We start from the raw sequence: 25,093 nt of genomic DNA on the forward strand, positions 1-25,093 counted from the left end.
AAAATCCAGACTCGCTGCGGCTCCGATCATTGTTTTTAAACCTTGGGCCATTTTTATCTATTTTTATGGCACCACATTATACTTCATGTAGTAATACCTATAAAGAATGCAGATCTGAATATAATCAATCCACTCTTTGTACAGAGGATATATAGCTCTTTAAATTGACACACAGTACACTCTAAACCAGAGGTATCCCAACTTTTTTTGCCTTCCTGGGCCACATTGGAAGAAGGGGAATCGCCTTGGGTCACACATAAAATACATTAACAATAAGGATAGTTGATGAACAGAAAGTCGAGCAGATCACAAGTTAATGATCGCTGATATAGATGCACCTATCTGAGTAATGAAACCTAATTTTTTTTTTTAATTATAAAAGTAAGAGGGCAACATAAACTAGTGCGATGTTTGATAAACTAACGCATTAATATCTGGTCGATGGATGTAGTAGCCATTTTCAATAAATTCTCAAGGTGCTCATCAGATATTTTGGTTTTATTTTTGCCCTTTCTGTTCTTCATCCTTGAAGATAGTTGCTCATAAATAGAGATGCTGATAAAAATTGATACATGAAGTAGGCGTGATTGTGGAGTGTGGGAGATTTTTCTATGGGAAGATAAAGCTTATAAAAACTCCAGTAAAGAGACACTGCCAACACATGCAGCCAAAAAAAAAACACTTGACAAAGTGTAAGTGCATTTCACAAAAAAAAAAAAAAAAATCAACATTAAGTTTATAATTTGTGTTGGGGCCACGCATTGGACACCCCTGCTATAAACTGATATTTGAGTTAAAAGTGGATACTGGTAAGCTGAATCGCCTGTCTCATCTCTTGAATCAACTTCGATTTCCCTGCTGCAGGTTTTAACTGTCTTTTTCCATAATCTAAAATAACTGCAAGTTCTAAAATATGGAATAGGCTTTAACCGCTTGCCGACCGCTCTATAGCAGTGAAAGGAAGGGAACATAGTAAAGAAAAGAGAGGTGTGTGTGTGTGTTGGGGGGGTTGCATAACATTGTAAGGCTAGGTTCACACTACTGCAGTGCGGTACATCGCATGTGATTCGCACAGGAACAGCACCACATTCCTGTACAAATCGCATGCGATTTATGTGCGGTGCGATTGGAGCCATACATTTTGTATGGCTCTAATTGCGCCCTCACCAAAAATGTGCAGGACCCTTTTGTGGGTCCGCACTAGAATCTGATCGCATGGGTATTCACACCTATGCGATCTGATTCTGCATATCGCACTGTGTTTTGCGGACCCATTTCAGGGTGGTAACATACACACCCGCAGCGGTTCGCATGAGCCAGGTGCAGTTCTGATGCAGTGCAGAATTTTTGCACAGAAAGCACTGTGAATTCCGCACCATATCACTGTGAACCCAGCCTCAACCAGAACCCTCAAGATGCGGGGGTAGCGGTTACTGTATCGTGTGATCATAGTCTCCAGGACGTCAATTGTTTATAGTCATCCTTAACATGTCTAGCCAGTAGAACCAAGTGGAAGTAAATGTAGACGGTTTGCTCTTCTATATATATGCTCTGCTTGTCCGTTCACACAGTGGCTCGGTCTCGCCCATTCTCTCTCCCCATTGGCTCACTGCCTGTGATTGGCAGCAGGAGTCAATCGTTCCCGCTGCTGTCAAGGGCCAATGAGGAGGGATAGTCCCTTGAGAGACGAGGATCGTGATGGGGCTCAGGTGAGTATTGGCGGGGGGGGGGGGGGGGGGGGGGGGGGGTTGCTGCACAGAAGGTTTTTTTGTTTGTTTTTTTAACGTAATGCATAAAGGTAAAAAACCTTGAGCCTTTACAACCACTGTAAAGTGTTACTAAACCCACAACAGTACAATCAGTCTGTAGATGCAGTAAAGCATTCTTGTTATACTCACTGTGGAACCTAAGGGGTTAATCCTTTGCATTGTGTAAAAATGCTGTTTGATCCTGTCTTCACTGATCCTCCCCTTTTTCCAGTGTTCCCCTCTTATCTCCTGATAAGACATTGTGTGGAGTCACTCTGCACATGCTCTGTTTTGTGTATTGCTAGAGAGGTTTTATTTTCTTGGGAAGAGTGGCCCTGTGCTGATCACATGCAATCAGCACTGTCCAAACAGAGGTCAGGGGTTCTGTATCCTCCTAGAGCAGAAAGAAAACTCTTACAAGCTTTAACCAGTTATCTGCTGAACATTGATAGATGTCACAAGACTGCTCTAACTGCTGATGAGAAAAGGTATTTAGCAGTTTATATTTACTAAAATAATTGCATTTCCATGTTCTGTGTACTGTGGGAGACCAGATATAGTGAATGCAGGGTCCGGGCAGAGCGGATATAGTGAATGCGGGGTCCGGGGAGAGCGGATATAGTGAATGCGGGGTCCGGGGAGAGCGGATATAGTGAATGCGGGGTCCGGGGAGAGCGGATATAGTGAATGCGGGGTCCGGGGAGAGCGGATATAGTGAATGCGGGGTCCGGGGAGAGCGGATATAGTGAATGCGGGGTCCGGGGAGAGCGGATATAGTGAATGCGGGGTCCAGGGAGAGCGGATATAGTGAATGCAGGGTCCGGGGAGATCGGATATAGTGAATGCAGGGTCTGGGGAGACCGGATATAGTGAATGCAGGGTCCTGGGAGACCGGATATAGTGAATGCGGGGTCCTGGGAGACCGGATATAGTGAATGCGGGGTCCGGGGAGACCGGATATAGTGAATGCGGGGTCCAGGGAGACCGGATATAGTGAATGCGGGGTCCGGGGAGAGCGGATATAGTGAATGCGGGGTCCGGGGAGAGCGGATATAGTGAATGCGGGGTCCGGGGAGAGCGGATATAGTGAATGCGGGGTCCGGGGAGAGCGGATATAGTGAATGCGGGGTCCGGGGAGAGCGGATATAGTGAATGCGGGGTCCGGGGAGAGCGGATATAGTGAATGCGGGGTCCGGGGAGAGCGGATATAGTGAATGCGGGGTCCGGGGAGAGCGGATATAGTGAATGCGGGGTCCGGGGAGAGCGGATATAGTGAATGCGGGGTCCGGGGAGAGCGGATATAGTGAATGCGGGGTCCGGGGAGAGCGGATATAGTGAATGCGGGGTCCGGGGAGAGCGGATATAGTGAATGCGGGGTCCGGGGAGAGCGGATATAGTGAATGCGGGGTCCGGGGAGAGCGGATATAGTGAATGCGGGGTCCGGGGAGAGCGGATATAGTGAATGCGGGGTCCGGGGAGAGCGGATATAGTGAATGCGGGGTCCGGGGAGAGCGGATATAGTGAATGCGGGGTCCGGGGAGAGCGGATATAGTGAATGCGGGGTCCGGGGAGAGCGGATATAGTGAATGCGGGGTCCGGGGAGAGCGGATATAGTGAATGCGGGGTCCGGGGAGAGCGGATATAGTGGATGCGGGGTCCGGGGAGAGCGGATATAGTGAATGCGGGGTCCGGGGAGAGCGGATATAGTGAATGCGGGGTCCGGGGAGAGCGGATATAGTGGATGCGGGGTCCGGGGAGAGCGGATATAGAGAATGCAGGGTCCGGGGTTTAGTAACACTTTAGGAAAGTATGGATAAGACAAAGATACACTTAATGTAAATTGTGAGGGCTTTCGGATTGAACAGAATTGCAGGGTTTCCTCATATCTTTCCCATTTCCTGCTAGAGGTTTTTCTCTAAGATAGTTTGTTTGGTGCACACACAATTTACGGCTAGGTTTTACTAATGGAAAAAGTAACAATTCATGTAGGGCAACTTTGATGCGACTTAAGTGCCAGAGAGTGTAAAGTCGCATCAAAGTTGAACTGCATAAACAGAACTGTTATACTTTCCTATTAGCAAAAAAAAGTTGCATCGAAGTTTCATCAAAGTCCGCACACATCCGAAGTCACATCAACGTCTATATTTCCTATTTGCAAAAAAAAAAACCGCAAAATGCATCATTTTGAGTTTTTGGTGCTGGTCCATTGAAGTCTATTACATGCAAAACTCAGTTTGCTGCAGGGAAAAAAGTCCCTGACCTTTTTCCAAAAAACACACCAGCTCAAAACAGATGAGAACTAGATGCTTGGGGAACGTTAAATCGATGTTAAATGGTGTGTTTTTCTGCAAGCTGGAAAACACACTGAAATCCACGTAAGTGTGAACCGAGGGTAAATCGAAGTTGTACTTCTGAGCTGTCTGCTGGCAGGATGTGTGCGTCGTGTTGTGAACCAGATTTGCTTTTCCTTACTGATTTGCAATGCTTGCTTTTGTGTTCAGTAAAGGAGAAGCTGACTGCAGATCCGGACAGTGAGATTGCCACCACCAGCCTGCGTGTCTCATTGATGTGCCCTGTAAGTACGGCTTTGTAGTAAGTACATTTATTACATTTATCTTTTCCTTTTTTTTTTTTTCGCCATGTAGAACATTGTTTATTCAGGCAAGTCTTTTTTTTGTTGTGTATTCCTAATGCGCTGAAAAGACATTAATTTACCATCTGTTTTGACTATACAGAATAAGACTGTTTTCTTATTGGCCGTGGAAACCATAGTTGGACCAGTCTGTATATTCAGGCACTCAGTCCTATTGCTGCATGGTATTTTGTAGTTTTTTTTTTTTTTTTCCTCTTCTAAAGTCGTCATTTTGGGAAAAATCAAAGCAAAAGTCCCACAATTGTCTGTCAGTCCCTCAGAGCTTTAAAATGCTTGATGGCACCTCATTCAGAGCAATGTGACTGTGTGCCTCCTTGATAACTCACCAGCAAGGTATTCTTACCACTCCACACTGCTTTGTCACCTTTTTGGTGTCTCCGCTTACCCTGGAGGATGGGGTCCTACCCATATGGTGGTATAAGGTCTAATGATCGGTCACACAAGCCAGAACACAGTCACATGGGGCAGGTTGCATGCTCCCACAATACTGTTCACCATGATACAATGTCTACCTTTTTTATGATCCATGTGATCTTAATAAATACAATTTGCATTCACTAATTCAGTGACTCCACGTAGGATTTGTACTATACCACTTTTATGGCAGGTCTGCTCTTGTCAGCTGATCATTTCTATTTACATGCTCCCACATACCTGGAAGGCCCACTCCAAACGAGTTAGTACTTTGACTGTGCAGAGGGGTGGCAACATTGGTAGGGTTAGTGTAAAGTTACTATACCAAGCTGAGTGGGGGTAGGCTGGGGTTTTGGGAGGCTCTGTCAATCCAGTGTGAGGTTTTTTGTTTTTTTTTTTTTGTTTTGTGTATTTTTTTTTTTTTTTTTTTCTTGTCCTGCGGTTCAATTTTGTTAATGCATGAGATGTTTAGAACAGTCTCCCTGACATCTGATGTGACCTCCACAATCAGGGTCGGTCCTACCATTAGGCAAACTGGGCAGCCGCCTAGGGCGCACTGCCGCGTAGGGCAGAGCCACGGCTGCTGGTTTACCTATACTGAGCCATGGCCAGATCTACGGGGGTGCTTGGATGGGCTACAACCCCCAGATTTCAGTTGTGTCCACCCAGGTAAGTCTTTCTATAGACGCAGTGCCTGGCATTTGAGTTCCTTCTCTCATCCCCCGCACTCACGGCTGGGACAAGGAGAGCAGCCTGTAATGGTGAAGCCTGCAAAGGAGAAAAGGCAGGAGGTGCGGGCTGTGTTCTCCTCTCCTGTCAGTGGTGTGATCCTCCATAAAGCAGATAACACAGGATCGCTCTTACATTGGCATATTCAGTGTTTGATTCATTCCCTGGCTTCCTGCTGCTGAGAGAAGCAGTCATTGGAGGAGATACGAGACTCTGTAATCAGACTGTGTACAGCCCGATCCAAGAGCAATCCTGTGTCATGTGCTATATGGAGGATCGCTTCACTGACAGGAGTGAGCACAGCACAACCCGCACCTCTACCTAGTGTCCTGCCTGAAAGTTGGGGGAGGCTGAGGGAACTGTACACAATAAAAGGAGGAGTAACAATCATTTGTGCTAAGAAGAGAGGTTTGTGCAGGAAGGGGGCCATTTCTCTGGGAAGTGTAATTGGGATGATGAATGGGGGGGTTTGTGCTAGAAAGAATGGGGGGATATGTGCTAGGAGTAGGAGGCAGGTTTGGGGGGGAACTTGTGCTAAAGGGGGGTGGGGGTTGCGTAAGGTGGGAGGATTTTATACTAGGAAGGTTCACTTGCAGGTTTTTTAGTTAGAGTAGGGATTTGGGGAAATTTGTCCTAGGTAGGAGGATTGTATGAAGAGGAATGGTGCTGGGAGAGGGGGGATTGGGGGAATTTGTGCTAGGAGAGGGGATTGGTGGGGAATTTGTATTAGAGTGGGGGTGATGGCAGGCAGGGGGAATTTGTGCTAGGAGAGGGGACTGGGGAGGTTGTGCTAGGTGAGACGATTGGGGGGGGCGGGGGTGGTGGTGCTTGGAGAGGGGGTTGGGGGGGGGTGTGCTAGGAGGGGGGGGGGATGGATTTGTGCTAGGTGGGGGGGGGATTGTGCTAGGAAGGAGAATTTGGGAGGGGTTGTGCATGGGGGGGGGGACGTATGCTTTATTTTTTGGGGGGGATGGGGGCGCAAGTAGCTGGTCTTTCCTAGGGTGTAAAATAGTATGGCACCAGCCCTGTGCACAATACACATGGTTTCAGCGAAAGAAGTGTGACTGTTTCGTTTGGAAGTTGCTGTGAGTTTGGCTTTTTCATAGGGGTTGGTGTTGCATTTCTTTTTGCTGCGGTCGTTTGAATTCTGTATTTTCTGTGTCTTGTATAAAATTCTTCTGATAGTAATCTGATAATCCTAATCTCTTCTGTGTTGCCCCACAGCCAATAATCCTATTCCAACCTTGGACAGAAATTGAATGAAAGTTTAATTTTAAATTGTTGGTATTTGGGCAACACAAAACAGTTAAGAAAAATGAAATAGATCTCTAAAGCTGGACTCCTACTAGTTCAATTTTGGTTTGATCTTCATATCAAAATTAACCAATATTAGGATGTGTCTAGCCTGCATAATTGAATGAAAGTTGATTGGATGGTTTGAGTAATGGTTAATTTAAAAGAAAAAAAAAAAAAGTAAAAAAATTCAGTTAAACTTGACAAAGTCAGTACTTCTCCAGGACTTCCCCCCTCCTCTGGAACTCCCTACCCCAATCCATCAGACTGTCGCCTACCCTCCTCACCTTTAGGCGCACCCTGAAAACCCATCTCTTCAGGGAAGCCTACCTCGCCTAACAGCCGTTCTCCTCCACTCCTCCTACCACTCCATCCCCCACAGCCACTTCCTCCTGTACCTCTACCCCCTCCCGCCTAGATTGTAAGCTGGAAAGAGCAGGGCCCTTCGAACGTCTCGTGTAGTGTATTGTCTCATGTACTGTCCCCCTACTATTGTACAGCTCTGAGCAAACCCTTTGGCGCTATATAAATACTGTATAATAATAGTTTGTCTATTGATATAAAAAAAGATGATGCAGTCCTGTTTGTTGCGTGGGTGGGGTGTCAGAAGTCTGAACATTGGAGGGGAGCACAGCTAGATAGCTGAACACGCTGTGCTCATGCCTAGTGTGGTCAGTTTTAATAGGAAAGCGGAGGGACTGGCAGCAACACTAGGGATTTCATACAAGGGAAGCAATACAAAGAGAACAGGATACTATCATACAAGTACATGGTACAGCAGGCACATATCAGGAATATGAATGTTGGGTTTACATATTCTTTACATGTGATGCCTAAGGGGTTTATAAGTAAGATGGACCAGATACCGGTCCAAGACCTTCATTCTCCAACAGTGATTTTCTAGTGACTGATTGGCTACTTATAATTCCGAACGTTATTAAAAGGTGGTTTCAGTGTTATTTTAATGATTGTACATTTTAATTCAAATGTGAGACTAATTAGAAATTGGAGCAGAATTTACGAATTTGCTTCTAGGGAAGAGAAAATAGAAAAAAAAATTACCTACAGTAACCAGATTTTCTCTCTGCTCCACTTTATGCAAGTTTCCCCCTGGGGCAAATTTAAACACAGTGGCACATAATTGTAAAGTGGAAGGAAAATTATACATTTTTTTTTTTACCAATAAATATGTATGAAAAGTGTGGCATGCATTTGTATTTAGCCCCCTTTACTCTGAGACCCCTAACTAAAATCTAGTGGAACCAATTGCCTTCAGAAGTCATCTAATTAGTAAATAGTCCACCTGTGTGTCATGTAATCTCTGTATAAATACAGATGTTCTGTGAAGCCCTCAGAGGTCTGTTAGAGAACATTAGTGAACAAACAGCATCATGAAGGCCAAGGATGGTCATGAGGATCCCATCTGTCCATGTCTGTTTGATTTATTTTAACCGCTTCCCGACCGCCCTATAGCAGAAATTCTGCTACGGGCGGCATGGGTGCTCACAGTGTGTGAGTGTGTGTGTGTGTGTGTGTGTGTGTGTGTGTGTGTGTGTGTGTGTGTGTGAGTGTGTGTGTGAGTGTGTGTGTGAGTGTGTGTGAGTGATTTTGCATTTCCGGGTAGGGGCGCGAGCCCTACCCGTGCCGCCATTCACGGCCACGGTTGTCAACCACCGGACCCCACCCAGTAATTACCTGCCAGGCGCCCTGTGATTAACCAGCATCTCAGATGGGAAGGAAAACTGTTTTGTTTAGTGTTCCTCCCTGTCAGTTCATCCTGATCAGTGTGCTTACAGTGACGCACATACCCCCGCCACCCCAGTAAAACACTCACTTCATATTCATATAGTTAACCCTTTGATCACCTCATGTTAACCCATTCCTGCCCAGTGTCATTAATACAGTGTCAGTGCTTTTTTATTTATTTATTATTTTTTTTTTAATTGTAGCACTGATTACTGTATTGGTGTCACTGGGTATGTCAGTGACACAAAGTTATTCTCCCGCAGTGTCAGATTGTCCTCCACAATCCCGCTAAAAGTCGCTGATCGCCGCCATTACTAGTAGAAAAATAAATAAATCCCGGTATCTATACCACCATTTGTAAACGCTATAACTTATTTACGTAAACCAAATAATTTACATGTGTTGGTTTTTGGTTTTTTTTTTTTGTTAGCAAAGACATGTTATGGAATACATTTTGGCCTACATTTATGACGAAATTTGATATTTTAAATTTTTTTTACTAGACCTGTTTAATAGCAAACGTTTTTTCTTTTTCCACAAAATTGTTGTGTTTTTTTTTTTGGTTTTTTTTTATAGCGCAAAAAATAACTGCACAGGCAATCGAATGCCACTGAAAGAAAGCTTTGTTCGTGGAAAAAAGATGTAAATTTCATTTGAGTACAGCGTTGCATGATCGCGCAATTGTCAGTTAAAGTAATGCAGCGCCGTAACGCAAAAAATGGCCTGGTTAGGAAGGGGGGGTATATCCTTAGGAGGGCAAGGGGTTAATGTCTCATCCATTGAGGCACACAGGAAGTCTTTAACCATAGTGTTACACCTACGGGAGGATTGGACAAGGCCAAAAAAATAAAACTAGACCAGCTCAGGATAGCCCTCGCTAGCAGCTCTGCTTCTGTAATGCCTAACCTAGTAATATTTTGCTGTTGTGTGTTTTTTTTTTTTTTTTTTTTTTTTTTTAAATTTCTGGAGAAGTCCTCCTCAGCCTGGATTGTGAAGTATTGCATCTGAACCCCGCTAACCTCATTTACTGGGTGGTGTCACACTCAATCTGTTCTTTCCTGCCATACAGCATTGCAGAATCCTTGATCCATTACTGCGATCTGCTTATAGTAACTGGTCACCTCCAGCTATCCGACCCTCACCTGCCTTACATTGTACCGTGAGCCTATACATTTCCTTACAGCATTTCGGCCACAAAGTGTCCAGTTTTACACACAGAGGACAATGTTGCTGTACTGGGTGCCCCATCTTTTCTACGAACTAGTGCCATAAGGTGTGGCTGGGTCCTCCTACCTTTTTGGCTAAGGTCTTTATGACAGTTGTGCAAGACTTTGTACCAAATTATTCAGTTACTTGCGGACTCGGATCAGAGGCTACAAATCCATTTTTTTTTTTTCTACCTCTCCAGCAGATTATTTATCCGATTTTACTCTTTATCTTAGTGGCCCCTGAGCCATTTGCTGCAGAAACCCTGAGTAATTGAGTTTCTCAAATCCTTCACTAATCCTTCACTAACTGAACTGAGGCGTTGCAGTCTTCATCTATTACACTTAAAGTAAAGGAGACCATTTCAACTCTTATTGAGACAGCAAGCATTACTCTGAAGTTAGAGGTGCAGACTGTTTCTTCTACTAGTATTGTTTCTAGGGAGACTTTCCTTTTAAAACCTGGTTGCTGGAACTGACTCCTCACTTTGGGTCAGGTTCTGGACACATCTCAGGCCGCCTGACTCCGCTTCTGTATGAGACTTTACTGATAGCCTCCTTTAATGGTTGAACTTTTGTCTTTTTTCTGCCAGACTAACTATGTAACAGGCAGTGCCCTTCACCCAATTCCACTCTGTCTCCAATGCAACATTCTTTTGTCTTGGGACAAGTCATTCCTGATTCTGTATAGGCTGATTTGGTGATACCAAGCTGTCCGGTTGTTGAGTCCTGAGCAGGCAGAGTGGCTGATTTCCTCTTCAGAACTTCATTCCGTCCTTGTCAGCCATATAGATTACAGGTATACATCGTTAGCAGGCAGATTTTGTCACCTGGCAGAGCCTGGACCCATGAGTGTAGTCTGTACACCCAGTGCTGCTCCAGGACCTGGCTTGGGTGGGGGACACTGGATGTTCAACAATATATCCAGCTACAGGGATCCCCTGGCCAAAGCAGTGGGATGCTCTGGTGGCTGCATTGGAATTGGTACACACTGATCTATACCTCTTCTTCCTGGTCTGAGATGAAGGGCAATCTGGCAATTCTCATTGCTCTGAATTGGCCCAAGTGAATGTTGTATTCCAGCCTGGTAATATTTCTGGCAGTTGCTTCATGAGCAGTGCTAGATCAGGATCTTCTGTCCCAAGTGCTGTTTTGCCATTCAGCTTCATGGTTGCTTGCCTCTTGCAGTCTGTGATCCTTACCAAGCCTAAAGCTAGAAAGTCTACTTCCACAAGGCTTGGACGTGGAAGAATTCCCTCAATTGGTATCAGATTCGGGAGGGCTTCCACCCCAGGAACTTCCCCATGGGATATATCCTGTCCTTCTTGCAGCAGGGTTTGGACCACCGATTAGCTCTTGGCACGTGTCAGGGGTCTGCCCTATCCACCGTTGACCATTTGGTCTCTCACTCCTTAATGAAGACCATGTGAACAGGCAGTTTTCTATGCTGCTCTTTTCATTTGCCATTCACTTCACTGTTTAGAATCTTGCTCTGTGTTTCAGTAATCTTTGGTTAAATCCATTCGAAAGATTCCTCTCCACTTTCACACACACAGTGGTTTTCCTTGTAGCCACCACTTCTGTGATGCAAGAGTCTGAACACTTTTTGGTTTCGTATAGGGCAAGGTGGTGTTGAGGCCCAGGACTTCTTGGCTAAGGTACTTTTTGTTCACAAATATCAACCCTGTGCTTGTGTGTATATATTGCCATTGAGCCACAGCTCATATGCATGTATGTGTTGTGTGTCCAAAACTCCTATAGGAGGTAGTAGTCCCGTTATATTGTAAAGCACTGAGCAAACTGTTGCCGCTATATCAATCCTGTATAATAGTAGAGGGGAGAGTACAAAAAAAATTTTTCCTGGGTCTCATGCAACCATTCATAACTCCTGTCAAAAGCTTCTCTGCTGGGATGGAGTTTTTATTTTTTTTTTTTTTTTGGTGTATTTATTTCTTAATGAGTGTTTGTGGTTGTTTTTCTGCTCTCCAGCTTGGAAAGATGAGACTAACACTTCCTTGCCGAGCGGTCACCTGTACCCACCTACAGTGCTTTGATGCTGCCCTCTACCTGCAAATGAATGAGAAGAAGCCCACCTGGATTTGCCCTGTGTGTGATAAGAAAGCCAGCTACGAAAGTCTAATATTAGATGGGTACGTATGTGTGGGTGTGAGCAGGAACACCATACCCATGCTGGAAGTTTTGGCACCAGCCCTCATCTTTAACTCTAGGTTCACACCTGTGCAGGCCGCGTTTTGCATGGGCATGAGAGTCCATTCATTTGAATGGACGCCCGTGACACGCAGAGAAAGGAGTCCATGCACTACTTTGGAAAATGCAGCCCGCACGGGAACCTTGGTTCCCAGTACGGTTGCGTTAACCAGTGCGAGGAAAATAAAAAAAAAACAGCATTTTTACTTGCACACGCTTGGATGAAAGAAATCAGAACTTCACCTCATTATGGGGCTTCCCCTCGGATCTAAAGCCACGGCACAGCCTATTTACCTTTACCCCCGGTTCACACCTATGTGGCCGTGCGGGTTGTGTTTTGCACGGGCACGTGAGCCCATTCATTTGAATGGACTCCCGTGGCCGTGACACAGGGAAGAAGTCCCTGCACTTCTTTGGAAAACACAGCCTGCACGGGAACCTCGGTTCCCAGTATGGCTGCGTTTTTCAGTGTGGACTGCGTGCCATTAGAACTAATGGCACTCGCCCGCGGGTCCGCATTTCCCTGTGCGGGTGGTGCTGCTGCGCAGAATTTTGTGCGGATCCACAGCAGCACCACCCGCACAGATGTGAATCGGGGGTCAAAGAGAAGCTTTTTACAACAAGCCGATGTACTAGAGATGTAATGTACATATGTACGTCCTCAGTCAGATGAAGGAACCTCTACATTTTTAGATATTTTGTATTTTATACATGTAAATATAAGCTATATAATATGAGCAATCTTTATAATACCTGCTTATGGTTTATAAACCTTTCTATGTAGATGTCAACATTGAAGTTTAGGATTGCTGCAAAATAAAACTGGGTACAATGTAAACACCTTATCGTACTATTCTATGTTTCACTGTAAAGAGCAGCAGGTTGGAAATTTCCCATAGACACAGTGGGTAATCCAGGCATAACCGCCTAGATATGAATACATTGTGTGAAATGAGTAGGATTTTTACAAAACAAATACAACCTTTCTGATCTCTGTGTATTGCCATTTCACAGGCTTTTCATGGAGATTCTAAACCATTGCTCAGATGTGGATGAGATTCAGTTTCAGGAGGACGGATCTTGGTGCCCCATGAGACCAAAGAAAGAGCCGCTGACCTCCCCAAGCTCTCAGTATCCACCCCTTGAAGGTAAAGGCTGTCTCTGAAGCTATCATCACAATGCAGGGGCCGAGATTCTTTGTGAGGCCATAATGCACATGTGTCCAGATGAAGAGTCCATCCAATATTCTTTATGATGACCCAACGCTTGCAATGTCTGGTGGTAAAACGAGCAAGCGGCTAAGTGCAGAGCTGAAAGCGATTTGTGCAAGCCCCCTTTCCAGAAGAACCAGCCCACACAGTGTGTATGGATCATTCTTCCTCTTCCTGATGGCAGTATGGCTTTCTTTTGCACATACCCTTTTTTCCGCCTATCTTCATCTCACATGCTTGATTTCTTGTGTTTTCTGTTCAGAGTGCACTATAATTACACCTAGGTTTGTTCATTTTCTGAGAGTTTTGGCACATGCCCTTCAGTCTTGATGTTGCTCTTCTGACGTTTTGACCCAGTCAAACGTATCTAAAGTATATATCTATACTCTGTTTTGTTCATGTTCCCTTTTTTAGGACAATGTACTTAATGTTAATGATTAACAGACTATATACAAACAGCCAGGTGCAAAATATATAGTATAAAAGTGGTGCAGCGCTAAAAAAACCTACTCCTATAAATCTGATATAAATCTGATAAAATGATACAAGTAAAAGTTCATCAATTAGTAAACCGTTCAAAAGTGACTTTAGTGCTCTTTAGCTGCCTGCTTTCCTGGGAAACCGGTGCCTGTGCAGTAATTGAGGATTTGCGCACTCACCGGATGCGCAAATCTAATGCGCCTGTAAGTAAAAAATCCAGATGTCATCAGGACAAGACAGGTAATGGGGTGACTTCCCTCTGAAGAGTAGATGGTCATCAAAGGATCCTGGGGCTTTAATGGTGGTCCACAACAGCCAGAGTTCCCCTTAAGGGGTTAAGTGGCTGCTGCTCCCTGGATGAAAGGTTCCCTCTCTGGATACTGGGATGGATCTCTTCTCTAGCAGGGTATCTGGAAATTAAAACTCCCCCTGGGGGCGGCCTCTCATTCGGCAACAGGACGCTGTACGTATTACAGAACGGAATGCTGCACGCTGCATTCAGACCCCCGCCCCCTCACAGGCCTACACACGAGGCTCTCCTGATGCCAGTATGTTTTTCTTTTGCACATACCCTTTTCCACCTATCTTCATCTCTCACCATGCTTGATTTCTTGTTTTTTCTGTTCAGAGTGCACTAGAATTACACCTAGGTTTGTTCATTTTCTGAGTGTTTTGGCACATGCCCTTGATGTTGCTCTTCTGACGTTTGGACCCAGTCAAACGTAACTAAAGTATATATCTGTACTTGTTTTGTTCATGTTCCCTTTTTTTAGGGCAAAGTACTTAATGTTACTGATTAACAGACTATATACAAACAGCCAGGTGTGACATATAGTTACATGTTAAGCATTTGTGGAGACCCGGATTTATTCTCTTTATGGGGGCCACCTCAAATGTTCACCGTAGGAAAATGCATGATTTTTAGGTATATTTTAAAAAGTGTCTTAACTAGCTTTGGTAATGATAAATGGTGTATGCTAACAAATATTGACTAGTTTTGTGAAGTGTCAAATGGTATGGTTATCAGGGTTATTTTTCCCATGGCTTTCTGCTTTAGTGTTGTCCCTGTCTCACTTGCAAAAAAAGGAATTTCAGTTCTGTGCAGCCAGTCGTGTTATCCAGACACCCAGGGGTTTATTTACTAAAGCTGGAGAGTCCAAAATCAGACTCCCTTCTGCATAGAAACCAATCAGCTTCTAACCTCAGCTTGTTCAATGAAGCTTTGGCAATGAAACCTGGAAGCTGATTGGTTTCTATGCAGAAGGGAGTCTGATTTTGGACTCTCCAGCTTTAGTAAATAAACCCCCCAATGTCAGACAGCATTATTTAGCCTTGCCCTTGCAGTCCTCTGTGGTTAACCCTTTGAGGACCAAGGGATGTATTTGTCCCATGTTTTTAATTGCGTGTATCATCTGATTAAGAACTTAAAACTTTTTTTTTTTTTTTTGGTTTGAGTCAAAATATTAGTTCTTATCAACAAACAACAAATGGATCTAGCTTTTTGCCAATTATTTCATGCAATGGCTTAGTTACAGCAACTGAAGTGTACGAACTTTAAAAACAAAAAATTGATTCTTTTGGCGTTCCGAAATCTTACGGTCCTCAAAGTGTTAAGCTGTGCAACTTTGGTTAAGGACCCGCCAGTCTGCTGGTTTAACAATGAAGTTTAACAATTCCTGTGCGAATTACGTGCAAATGTCTGTGCGCTGCGATTTGAGCCATGCATTTGGTATGGCTCAAATTGCATCGCATCTGCACCAAAAAGGTGCAGGACCCTTTTTTTTAAATCCTCACCTGAATTGTATCGCATGGATGTTCTCACCCATGCAATACGATTTCTGGCAATCGTATTTTGCGATCTGTTTCAGGGTGTCTTTAATTTATCGTTGATGCCCGCACCAGATCGCATGCACGTGATGCGATTGCAATGCGGTGCAGGAAACGCACAGGATTCACAGGGTTTCCCACACCGCATTGCTGTGAACCCGGGCTGAGTGTTACAAGCAGTTATTTTTTTTTTTTGTTTTTTTTTTGGTACTTTTGGAGTGACCTTCTTGATGTCATAAAATGTACTAATGAGAATTTTCATACTAGTGTATGGCCAGCCTTAGGAGGTTTTACTGTCTTGACACTTTTTTTTAGTTCAGGAAAGATGCTCAGTACTTCCTAAATGCTTTTGTAAATGCATGCTTAGCATGTAAACAGAGGCTGCGTTAAGATTTATTTTTAAAGATGTCCAAGATTTTTTGATAATCTAGCATTTTATAAATTACAATGCAATTTAAAAAAATGAGTCCAGTTGATTTTTACTGTCACTGTGGAGATTCTAAAGTAAGTTCACTGGTATTAAAATTGAATTGAAGTTACAAGCAGCTCTCTGCTTTCTCAGGGACTGACCTAATCAATACGATGTACTCAATAATAGAGCCCACCGAGACAAAAAGTAAGAAGAAGGCGGAGGTCATAGACTTAACCATTGAGAGCTCTTCAGAAGATGAGGAGGAACCAGCAGCCAAGAAGAAATGTCTTTACATGCCGGAGACACCTATGCCTCAGACAAAAGGGTAGGCATATATATTGCAATGTATTCTGCAACGCAGGGGTTTAACAAACTTTGCACATGGACACCAACAACAAATGGTGGGAATCTGCAACAGAGTGGCTCTGTATGGGAGTAGTTTCATAATTGTGAATCAGCTTCTGCATGGCTGTGAGGAAAGTGGCAGGGTCTGCATCCCTTTAAACGTATTTTCTCTTTGGGAGTATCTCACCAAAAATGCCATGTTTGTTGCAGGGGATGCTCAAAATCTGACTTGTATCTTATTGCAGACTTCTGGGAAAATCAGTAAGCCAAACACACAAGCAGGAAATGATGTTGCTGGGGGGCGTTCTCTACACCATCTGTGTACAGAACACCTCCAGGTAGCCATATTGCATTTTACAGAAAATCACAGCTCTGCAGATTGAAAAGGAAAGGTAATTTTTAATAATTACAGTATGACTTGTCGCAGTTGTATACGCTATTTTTATTTTATTTTTTTTGCCCATTCCCCCTTACCACAAAAGTGGAGTTACAATTTTTAACCCTTTCACTGCCAGAGCTGCTTTTGCATGTTTAGAAATCATTTTAGGCCTGAAGATTACACAAAACCCCCAAGCATTATATATTTTCTGAAAGAAGACACCCCTAGAGAATTAAATGGTGGTCGGTCCAATTTTTTGTCACACGATGTTACCGCAAAGGTCTAAGAAATGCAAAATTTCATTAAACGCACTAAAGTGAATTTTGGGGCAATAAGTTACCCAAATGTTTGGTAAAATATAAAAGATGAGGTTGCGTTGAGTAAATTGATACACACCATGTCAGACTACCCAACATACCCACCATTGTGTGTAAAACCCCCAGCTGTTAGGTCCGTACCACATATGGACCTGGCAGCGAAAGGGTTAAGCAGAGTTTAGACTGGTATTCCTGGCATGGCTTGGCTTTGATGGACTTTACACTAGGCAATGCATATAGCTTATGTTGCCTATCCATCATCCTCTTTAGCCCCCATTCACACTTGAGTGTTCATCTACTACTTGTTTACGTACATTCACTGTGCAGAATTACAGTGACATTCATACTCATTTTCCCTGATCACACTTGTATTTTCTGATCCCCCTATGCTGTACACCTTAAGCTGAAAAGTGTATTTTTTTTTTTTTTTTTTTAAGCTCAAAACAGAGTTTTTTTTAAATTCAGTTCTTTGCGGTTTCTGTGTTCCACCAACTATATAATACCAGTTTGCCTCAGTTAGAGATTATCATGTAGCATCTTAAACAAACAAAAAAAATGGTTAACTTGTATTCAATTAGTCTGCAGCTTTAGTTTAAAAAATAATTGCGAATTTCCTTTTAAAAGATTGTAAATGTGCTTACTTTGTGTGTTTTTATGTTTGTTTGTTTTTTTTTTTTTTGTGTTTTTGCATTGAAAGGGTGTTAACATATCATCCGTCAACTATAAGAATGGGCAAAGTTGGTGGACTAGAGACCGACTCGCTGCATTCCTCAATGGTGGAGTATTCAGATCCCTTCCGCCACCCTGCCATCACTGGGCTCCCTGCAGACCTCTCAGGTATGTGAATTCTTACATTTAATATTTTAAGGTTGAACTTCAGGCAAACACCTAAATATACATTTATGGGCTGGTTTTAAAGATTTCTATTTCTTCAGTTGTCTTAAGGCAGAGGGTCCTTCCACCAGTACAGGAAACGCATCCCCAGACACTGTATTGTAAATCCCTTTCTTCATTTTTAGTTGTTTTTTCATTGCAGGGAGTCATAGTGCAGGAGGGCCATATCTCTTGTACAATCCTCGCCCTCTCCTGCTTTCCAGGGTGCTGGATCCTTGTCTATTCTTTGCCTCTCAGTTTGTCTTTTACAGACATATTGAGGCTTGGGGTCTGCTCACCTTTCAGTGCAGGCTAGTATTCGCAGATGAATTCTCCCCCATGGTGGACAGGCTTGGTGTGAGTTCTCCTGAGTATGACAACGTGAAAGGTTGGTTTTGAAATCTTTGTAGTTTATTAAAAATAAAATTCCACATGTACATAAGTATTCCCAGCCTTTGCTCAATACTTTGTTGAAGCTCCTTTGACACCAATCACAGCCTCAAGTCGTTTGGAGTATGATGCTACAAGCTTGGCACACCTATTTTTGGGCAATTTCTCCCATTCTTCTTTGCAGTACCTCTCAAGCTCCATCAGGTTGGATGGGAAGCGTCGGTGCACAGCCATTTTCAGATCTCTCCAGAGATGTTTAATCGGTTTTCAAGTCTGGGCTCTGGCTTGGCCACTCCAGGACATTCACAGAGTTGGCCTGTAGGCACTCCTTTGCTATGTGGGCTGTGTGCTTAGGGTCGTTGTCCTGTTGAAGGGATGAACAGTCGCCCCAGTCTAAGGTCCGGAGCGCTCTGGAACAGGTTTGCATCAAGGATGTCTACGTACATTGCTGCATTCATCTTTCCTTCGATCTTGACTAGTCTCCCAGTTCCTGCCACTGAAAAACATCCCCACAGCATGATGCTGCCACCACCATGCTTCACTGTAGGGATGGTATTGGCCAGGTGGTGAGCAGTGCCTGGTTTCCTCCGGACATGATGCTGGCATTCAGGCCAAACAGTTCAATCTTTGTTTCATCAGACCAGAGTTTTGTTTCTCATGGTCTGAGAGTTCCTCAGGTGCCTTTTGGCAAACTCCAGGAGGGCTGCCATTTGCCTTTTACTGAGGAGTGGCTTCCATCTGGCCACTCTACCATACAGGCCTGATTGGTGGAGTGCTGCAGAGATGGTGGTTCTTCTGGAAAGTTCTCCTCTCTCCACAGAGAAACGCTAGAGCTCTTTCAGAGTGACCATCGGGTACTTGGTTACCTCCCTGGTTAAGGCCCTTCTCCCTTGATAGCTGATTTTGGCCGGGTGGCCCACTCTAGGAAGATTCCTGGTGGTTCCAAACTTCTTCCATTTACAGGTGATGGAGGCCACTGTGGGACCTTCAATGATGCAGACCTTTTTCTGTACCCATCCCCAGATCTGTGCCTTGATACAATCAGTCTCGGAGGTGTACGGACAATTCCTTGGACTTCATGGCTCGGTTTGTGCTCTGACATGCACTGTTACCTGTGGGACCTTCTATAGACAGGTTTATGCCTTTCCTAATCATGTCCAATCAACTGAATTTCCCACAGATGGACTCCAATCAAGTTGTGGAAACATCTCAAGGATGATCAGTGGGAACAGAATGCACCAGAGCTCAATTCTGAGTGTCATGGCAAAGGCTGGGAATACTTTTTATACATTTTTTTTTTTTTTTTTTTTTTTTTTTTTTTAATAAATTGCAAAGTTTTCAAAACTAACTTCTTTCACATTGTCATTATGGGGTATTGTTTGTAGAATGTTGAGAGGAAAAAAATGAATTTAATTCATTTTGGAATAAGGCTGTAACATAACAATGTGACAAAAGTTAAGCGCTGGGAATACTTTCTGGATGCACTGTAGGCCTCGTACTCACAGGGGGCGTCTGTTTAAGCACCTCTCTACACAAGAACTCCTGGCGGGAAAATACTGCCTAAGGGCCAGCTCACAGCACAACGCAGTTCAGAACACATTGCACCACATACGATCTGCAGCAGATGTCTGTTCACTGCTAATGACACCTTGAATGCAAGTTACAAACACAGTGCGTTTGCCTGCACTAGATCACATGGTTCAGTATTACCATGCGATCTGGTCGCTGTGCGTTTTTTATAAAGTAATTCTTGTACTACTTTTGCTGCTCTCCCGTGTGATTTCAAATGAATGGGCTAAAATCGCACTGCATGTGAATTGTACTGGAAAACACAGCATGTTACGCAGAACATAACTGGATATAACATTTATAGGTAAAGTTGATCCAGGGAATATCCGATTGCCTCTCGGGGTATCTGGAAGGAATTTTTTTTCCCCAGCAGGAGCAAATTGGATCATGCTTTAATGGGTTTTTTTGCCTTCCTCTGGATCAACTGTGGGTGTAGGATTTACAACTTTTTTTTTTTTTTTTTTTTAAATGGTTGAACTGGATGGACTTTTGTCTTTTGTCAGCCAGACTAACTATATTCCTGTATAATGCATGGTGTGAGCCAGCCCTAAAAAATGCGCTGAAAGCGGCGTATTGCACGAGTGTAGACAAGCATTTGAGTGTTATTGCATACTATTGGCCAGAATAGTTTATTTGGGCCATTAGAATGCATTAATGCTGTAACACTAGATGTGTTTAGACACGTTTTTTAGTTTTTTTTTTTTTTTTGTTTTTTTTTCTGCTCTTCATTACCTCTCCCATAGGCTGTCATAGAGCTGAAAAAAAAAGAGTGCCTATAAAAATGTTTTAAGCTTGTGTTCTTGAGCCCAAAGACAGAAGTTGAGAATTACCCTTTGTTAATCTTTCTGCAGATCTGGACTTTCTCCCTTTAGCTCCAGTTCCTTCTCAGGTAAGTTCCAGTATTTTCTCCATGTTTTTTCTTGGAGAATAGATATGATAGGACACATGATAAATGTACCGTACAAATGTATTTTCTCACTGTTACGATTGGTTTAAAATAATAGTTGGCAGGGGTAAAAAATTTCCTGAACTACTGCAGCCAAACATCCAAGAACTGCCTGCCTTGGTTGTGGTTTTATGGCTGCACAGAGTGAGGAGGAAGAAAACGCATTTCATAGCCTGCAATAGAGAAGTCAAGCCAGGTAAAGCAGTCAGCGCCTTAGTATGTTAGAGAGCCGACATCACAATGTTGTGACGAGTTGTGCACTGTGTGTACCCTGGGTGCTCAGTCTTTTTAGGTCAATCTACTAAAAGCAGTCCCAGGATGCTCAAATGAAGTGATATTCATTCAGTGGAGTCTATTAAAGACCGCTGTTTGAGGGCTTATTGCAATGTTAAAGGTAAAGTAACATTGTGGCTTAGAATGTGGTACAATGACAATCAGACCAGACATAAAACTAAATCTGTTGCCTAGAGCAACCGCAGGCATTGTGGAGCAATTCTGAAATTTCATAGCACGAGCACTGAGGTTATTCAGATTTTTGTTTTCCTCAGCAGTTCAGTTCATGCTGTTCCACTTCCAGCAGTGACTTGTTCAGCTGACGCTCCTCCCTCTTCCTAGTAGTGACTCAACATGGCTCCCCATGCTTCTCTGGTTTATGTGACTCTTAAGGGATGCTGAGTTACTTCTAGGAGGGGGAAGCTGAGTCAATGCTGGGAGGGGGAGCAGGTGGAGTCCATAGTGTAGGGAAGCTGGGAGTGGAGCTGCTAAGGCACAGCTGGGAGGGGAAGCTGAGCTGTTCCTATCCACATGCTCACACATCCCAAACCTGGGCATTTCAGTCTGCAAAGGATGGTAAATACATAAGCAGATGTTTTCAGTGAATGCTGCCTGATCACCTAAATCTACTGACGAAGGATAGATGCACATTTCTTCTTTTCGCGTGCCTCCAGCCTGGAGGTTGGTCCCAGCCCTCGCGTGCCTCCAGCCTGGAGGTTGGTCCCAGCCCTCGCGTGCCTCCAGCCTGGAGGTTGGTCCCAGCCCTCGCGTGCCTCCAGCCTGGAGGTTGGTCCCAGCCCTCGCGTGCCTCCAGCCTGGAGGTTGGTCCCAGCCCTCGCGTGCCTCCAGCCTGGAGGTTGGTCCCAGCCCTCGCGTGCCTCCAGCCTGGAGGTTGGTCCCAGCCCTCGCGTGCCTCCAGCCTGGAGGTTGGTCCCAGCCCTCGCGTGCCTCCAGCCTGATCTCTAAATCTGATGGACAGCTGCAAGACCAGCTTCAGGGCTCAATAGAGGGTGGAATCTGGCAATTTGTAGTTATAAGTGGATATTTGCCTATAACCTCCGCTGCTTGTAACTCTGGATATGCTGCTGAGTTTGATATGCGGGTTTCAAGATAACTCGTGAAAAGCTCCATTTGACTTGTCTAGTTTGGAAACCAGTTTTTCAAAGCAAACCTGTCAGCTATTTCACATCACGTCGCACCCATCATAGACCCGCTTTCTAATGAGAGAACACTTTGGCCATTAGGGCGTTCTCACTGGGGGCACAGGTGCAAATTAGGCTTTTCTGACTAACAGAGGTGATGGCGGACCTCCATCATGAAGCATTTAAACAGAAGTGTAAAATGGAAACTCGTTGAACAAGGGATTAAAGCAAGCCTTTCCCATAAGATATATGGGCTGCCCCTTCCTAGATGCCTGTTATACGGTCCTCTGTTATCGCTGGTTACCCTGTATAGATGCCTGTTATACGGTCCTCTGTTATCCCTGGTTACCCTGTATAGATGAATGTTATACGGTCCTCTGTTATCCCTGGTTACCCTGTATAGATGAATGTTATACGGTCCTCTGTTATCCCTGGTTACCCTGTATAGATGAATGTTATACAGTCCTCTGTTATCCCTGGTTACCCTGTATAGATGCCCGTTATACGGTCCTCTGTTATCACTGGTTACCCTGTATAGATGCCCATTATACGGTCCTCTGTTATCCCTGGTTACCCTGTATAGATGCCCGTTATACGGTCCTCTGTTATCCCTGGTTACCCTGTATAGATGCCCATTATACGGTCCTCTGTTATCCCTGGTTACCCTGTATAGATGAATGTTATACGGAATATACAGAAAAAAATTGCCATTGAAATTAGGTGTAATCACCATATAAATAGTCACCGACTCACCCAATGTGTAAGGTGTGGATTCTTAAACTAAATAACTTTATTATTATACAGGATTTATTTAGCGCCAACAGTTTGCTCAGTGCTCCACAATATAAAGGGAGACAATACAGTTCAATACAAGAGGGATAGAAACGATCAGCTGACAAGAGCAGACCTGCCATAAAGTGGTATATTACAATTAGCATTCACTAATTCAGTGACCATTATTCTGCGTAGGATTTGTATTTGTTAAGATCACGTGGATCATGAAAAGGTAGACATTGTATCATGGTGAAGTTATCAATCCTAAAAATAAAATTAAAAAAAAATATATAAAATCAAGCTTCTTATTAAAGGGAAGGAATCATTAAGTGAGAAATCATTTGAATCATTGTATCGGTACCTATAGACCGAAGCAAGGGGGAGCAGCCATTCTGTGGAAGAAGATTGCACAGCGTGCTGATCAGGCTGCTAAAATAAGTGCTGGTAATCATGATCTCCATTAGGAACGTAGCACACAGGCCAGTCATGGATGGATTGAATCTCTGCTGATCCGGCCAAGATTCCATCAATCTATAGGCAGGCTGATTGTATCCATTGACTTCATTACAACCTGCATGTCCTATTTTTAGGATGCCATTATTACAAGTGACTATAGCCGCTAGAAGTAATCCTCATGTTCTCCTGACCAGGATGGCTCCCCCTGCTGGGAGAACACATTAGCTCTGCAGGAGGGATTCCCCCATCAACACAGACAGTGATAAAGGGGGAATCAAGTGATTTTCTTTCCTGCAACCCGTGGTTGCAACAAAAGAAAACCGCATAATCGATGGCCTTAAGCTCTACAACACAAAGGGACAGACTTATCAAGCAGTTGAGTTCAGGCACATTTGTGTGTCACACTTCCACCGTTCCACTATATTCATTGTCTGTTGGCCCTCAATGGGTGCAAATGAGGATTTTAGGCTAGATTCGAAATCAACCTCCTGCCAAAGGCAGCAATCACAAAGTGGTCCGAGAGCTATGCAATCATTATCCCCTTGGTGCCGGCCGCACATTTGTGTGCAATTAAGAAAAACGTGCTGAGCGCTCCCAGGACACATGTCCAGTACTGACGGAAAGGTCCCAATCTCCTCTTTCAATCGGGACATTTCCCGATCATGTGACTGCATCACGGTGGTCACATGACCCTAAAACCCCGCCCTGCCTCCCAGCTTCGGAAACCCTTAAAGGGCTGGGAGGCGCCGGCACCAAGGGGTTAACTAGCGCCCCCTAGTACCAGTTTTCAGAAGTACACTTGAAGTAGAAACCTGCACCAGGAAAAAGACCTTTCAGGATATTTGTTTCTGATTTGATGTTACTTTTTGCCTTTTTTAAACTGTTGATGTTGCTGTGCTATATTGCTGTGTAGTGTGTCGCTGTGATGGTAGGTGGAGTGTAATACTGTCACTATGACAACGTTGCATTCTTATTAGTACCATTTATTTCAAGCAGTACTATCACCCTATGTTTTTGGATAGTCTCAAGTCGGCTCTCCAAGCCAGGTCCACTCATGGCAAAGCCAAAACCTCGAACAGCCACCTTGAGGAGCGTGCCGGCGACGAGTCAGGTGAGAGGAACATCATACAGGGGCCGAAGCAGCTCTGAGCAGACCAAGCCCATCTCAATGCCTCCAACAACAAAAACACTTTATTATTTATTGGTTTGTGTACAGAAAAAAAAAGACTTCAGAAGAGTGATCTATATCTATTATTTGGTGTTTGGAGCCAACGCACTTCGGATAGAATTAGATTTCAGTGGATTCCGCCACCATTGGTTTTGTTTTATGATATGCGAGTTGCACATATTTAGATTATGTAAATATATTGCACTAAATAGAAATTCAGTGTAAATAAGTATTTTTTTATAAAAATATTCCTCCGAAAACCTGTGTCAAGAGTCTTCCTTTTATGCAAGAATATGTTTTACAAATACATGGAGTTGAAAATGGCATCCATACCTCTTACATTACACTTCATTATTTTTTTTTTTATCCTCAAAGTATTGATGTATAAAATTTCCCTCATTATTTGAGGAGGTATTTGTCTGTTATGAGACAATTTACTCTTTGAACTTTACCTGTCTACTCCAATTTGGTTGATTTCAGGTTTATTAGCACCAATGGGAACAAAAAAGCCAAAAAAAAAAATCTGTTGACCAGC

General features: G+C 43.8%; 1 protein-coding gene across 4 annotated transcripts in view; it reads left to right on the plus strand.

Annotated features, from left to right (window-relative positions):
* The window catches only part of LOC149431296 (E3 SUMO-protein ligase PIAS2-like), a 48,712-nt gene extending 23,894 nt beyond the window's left edge, over window positions 1-24,818 (plus strand). The window contains exons 8-14 of one of the 4 annotated variants that reach the window (XM_089665702.1): window positions 4,250-4,323; window positions 11,778-11,938; window positions 13,011-13,144; window positions 16,077-16,251; window positions 17,665-17,804; window positions 20,651-20,688; window positions 24,384-24,818. In XM_089665702.1, coding sequence (XP_089521828.1) covers window positions 4,250-4,323; window positions 11,778-11,938; window positions 13,011-13,144; window positions 16,077-16,251; window positions 17,665-17,804; window positions 20,651-20,688; window positions 24,384-24,539 — 878 coding nt within the window. In that variant the 3' untranslated portion in view covers window positions 24,540-24,818. The remainder of the gene's footprint in view (window positions 1-4,249; window positions 4,324-11,777; window positions 11,939-13,010; window positions 13,145-16,076; window positions 16,252-17,664; window positions 17,805-20,650; window positions 20,689-24,383) is intronic. The other 3 variants (XM_089665703.1, XM_089665705.1, XM_089665704.1) reach the window with 3 other exon arrangements.
* Window positions 24,819-25,093: the final 275 nt, after the last annotated feature.

This window comes from Staurois parvus, unplaced genomic scaffold (assembly GCF_062004578.1).
Source record: "Staurois parvus isolate SC_StPar_1 unplaced genomic scaffold, SC_StPar_1.0 ptg002299l, whole genome shotgun sequence".
NCBI classification, from domain to species: domain Eukaryota; kingdom Metazoa; phylum Chordata; class Amphibia; order Anura; family Ranidae; genus Staurois; species Staurois parvus.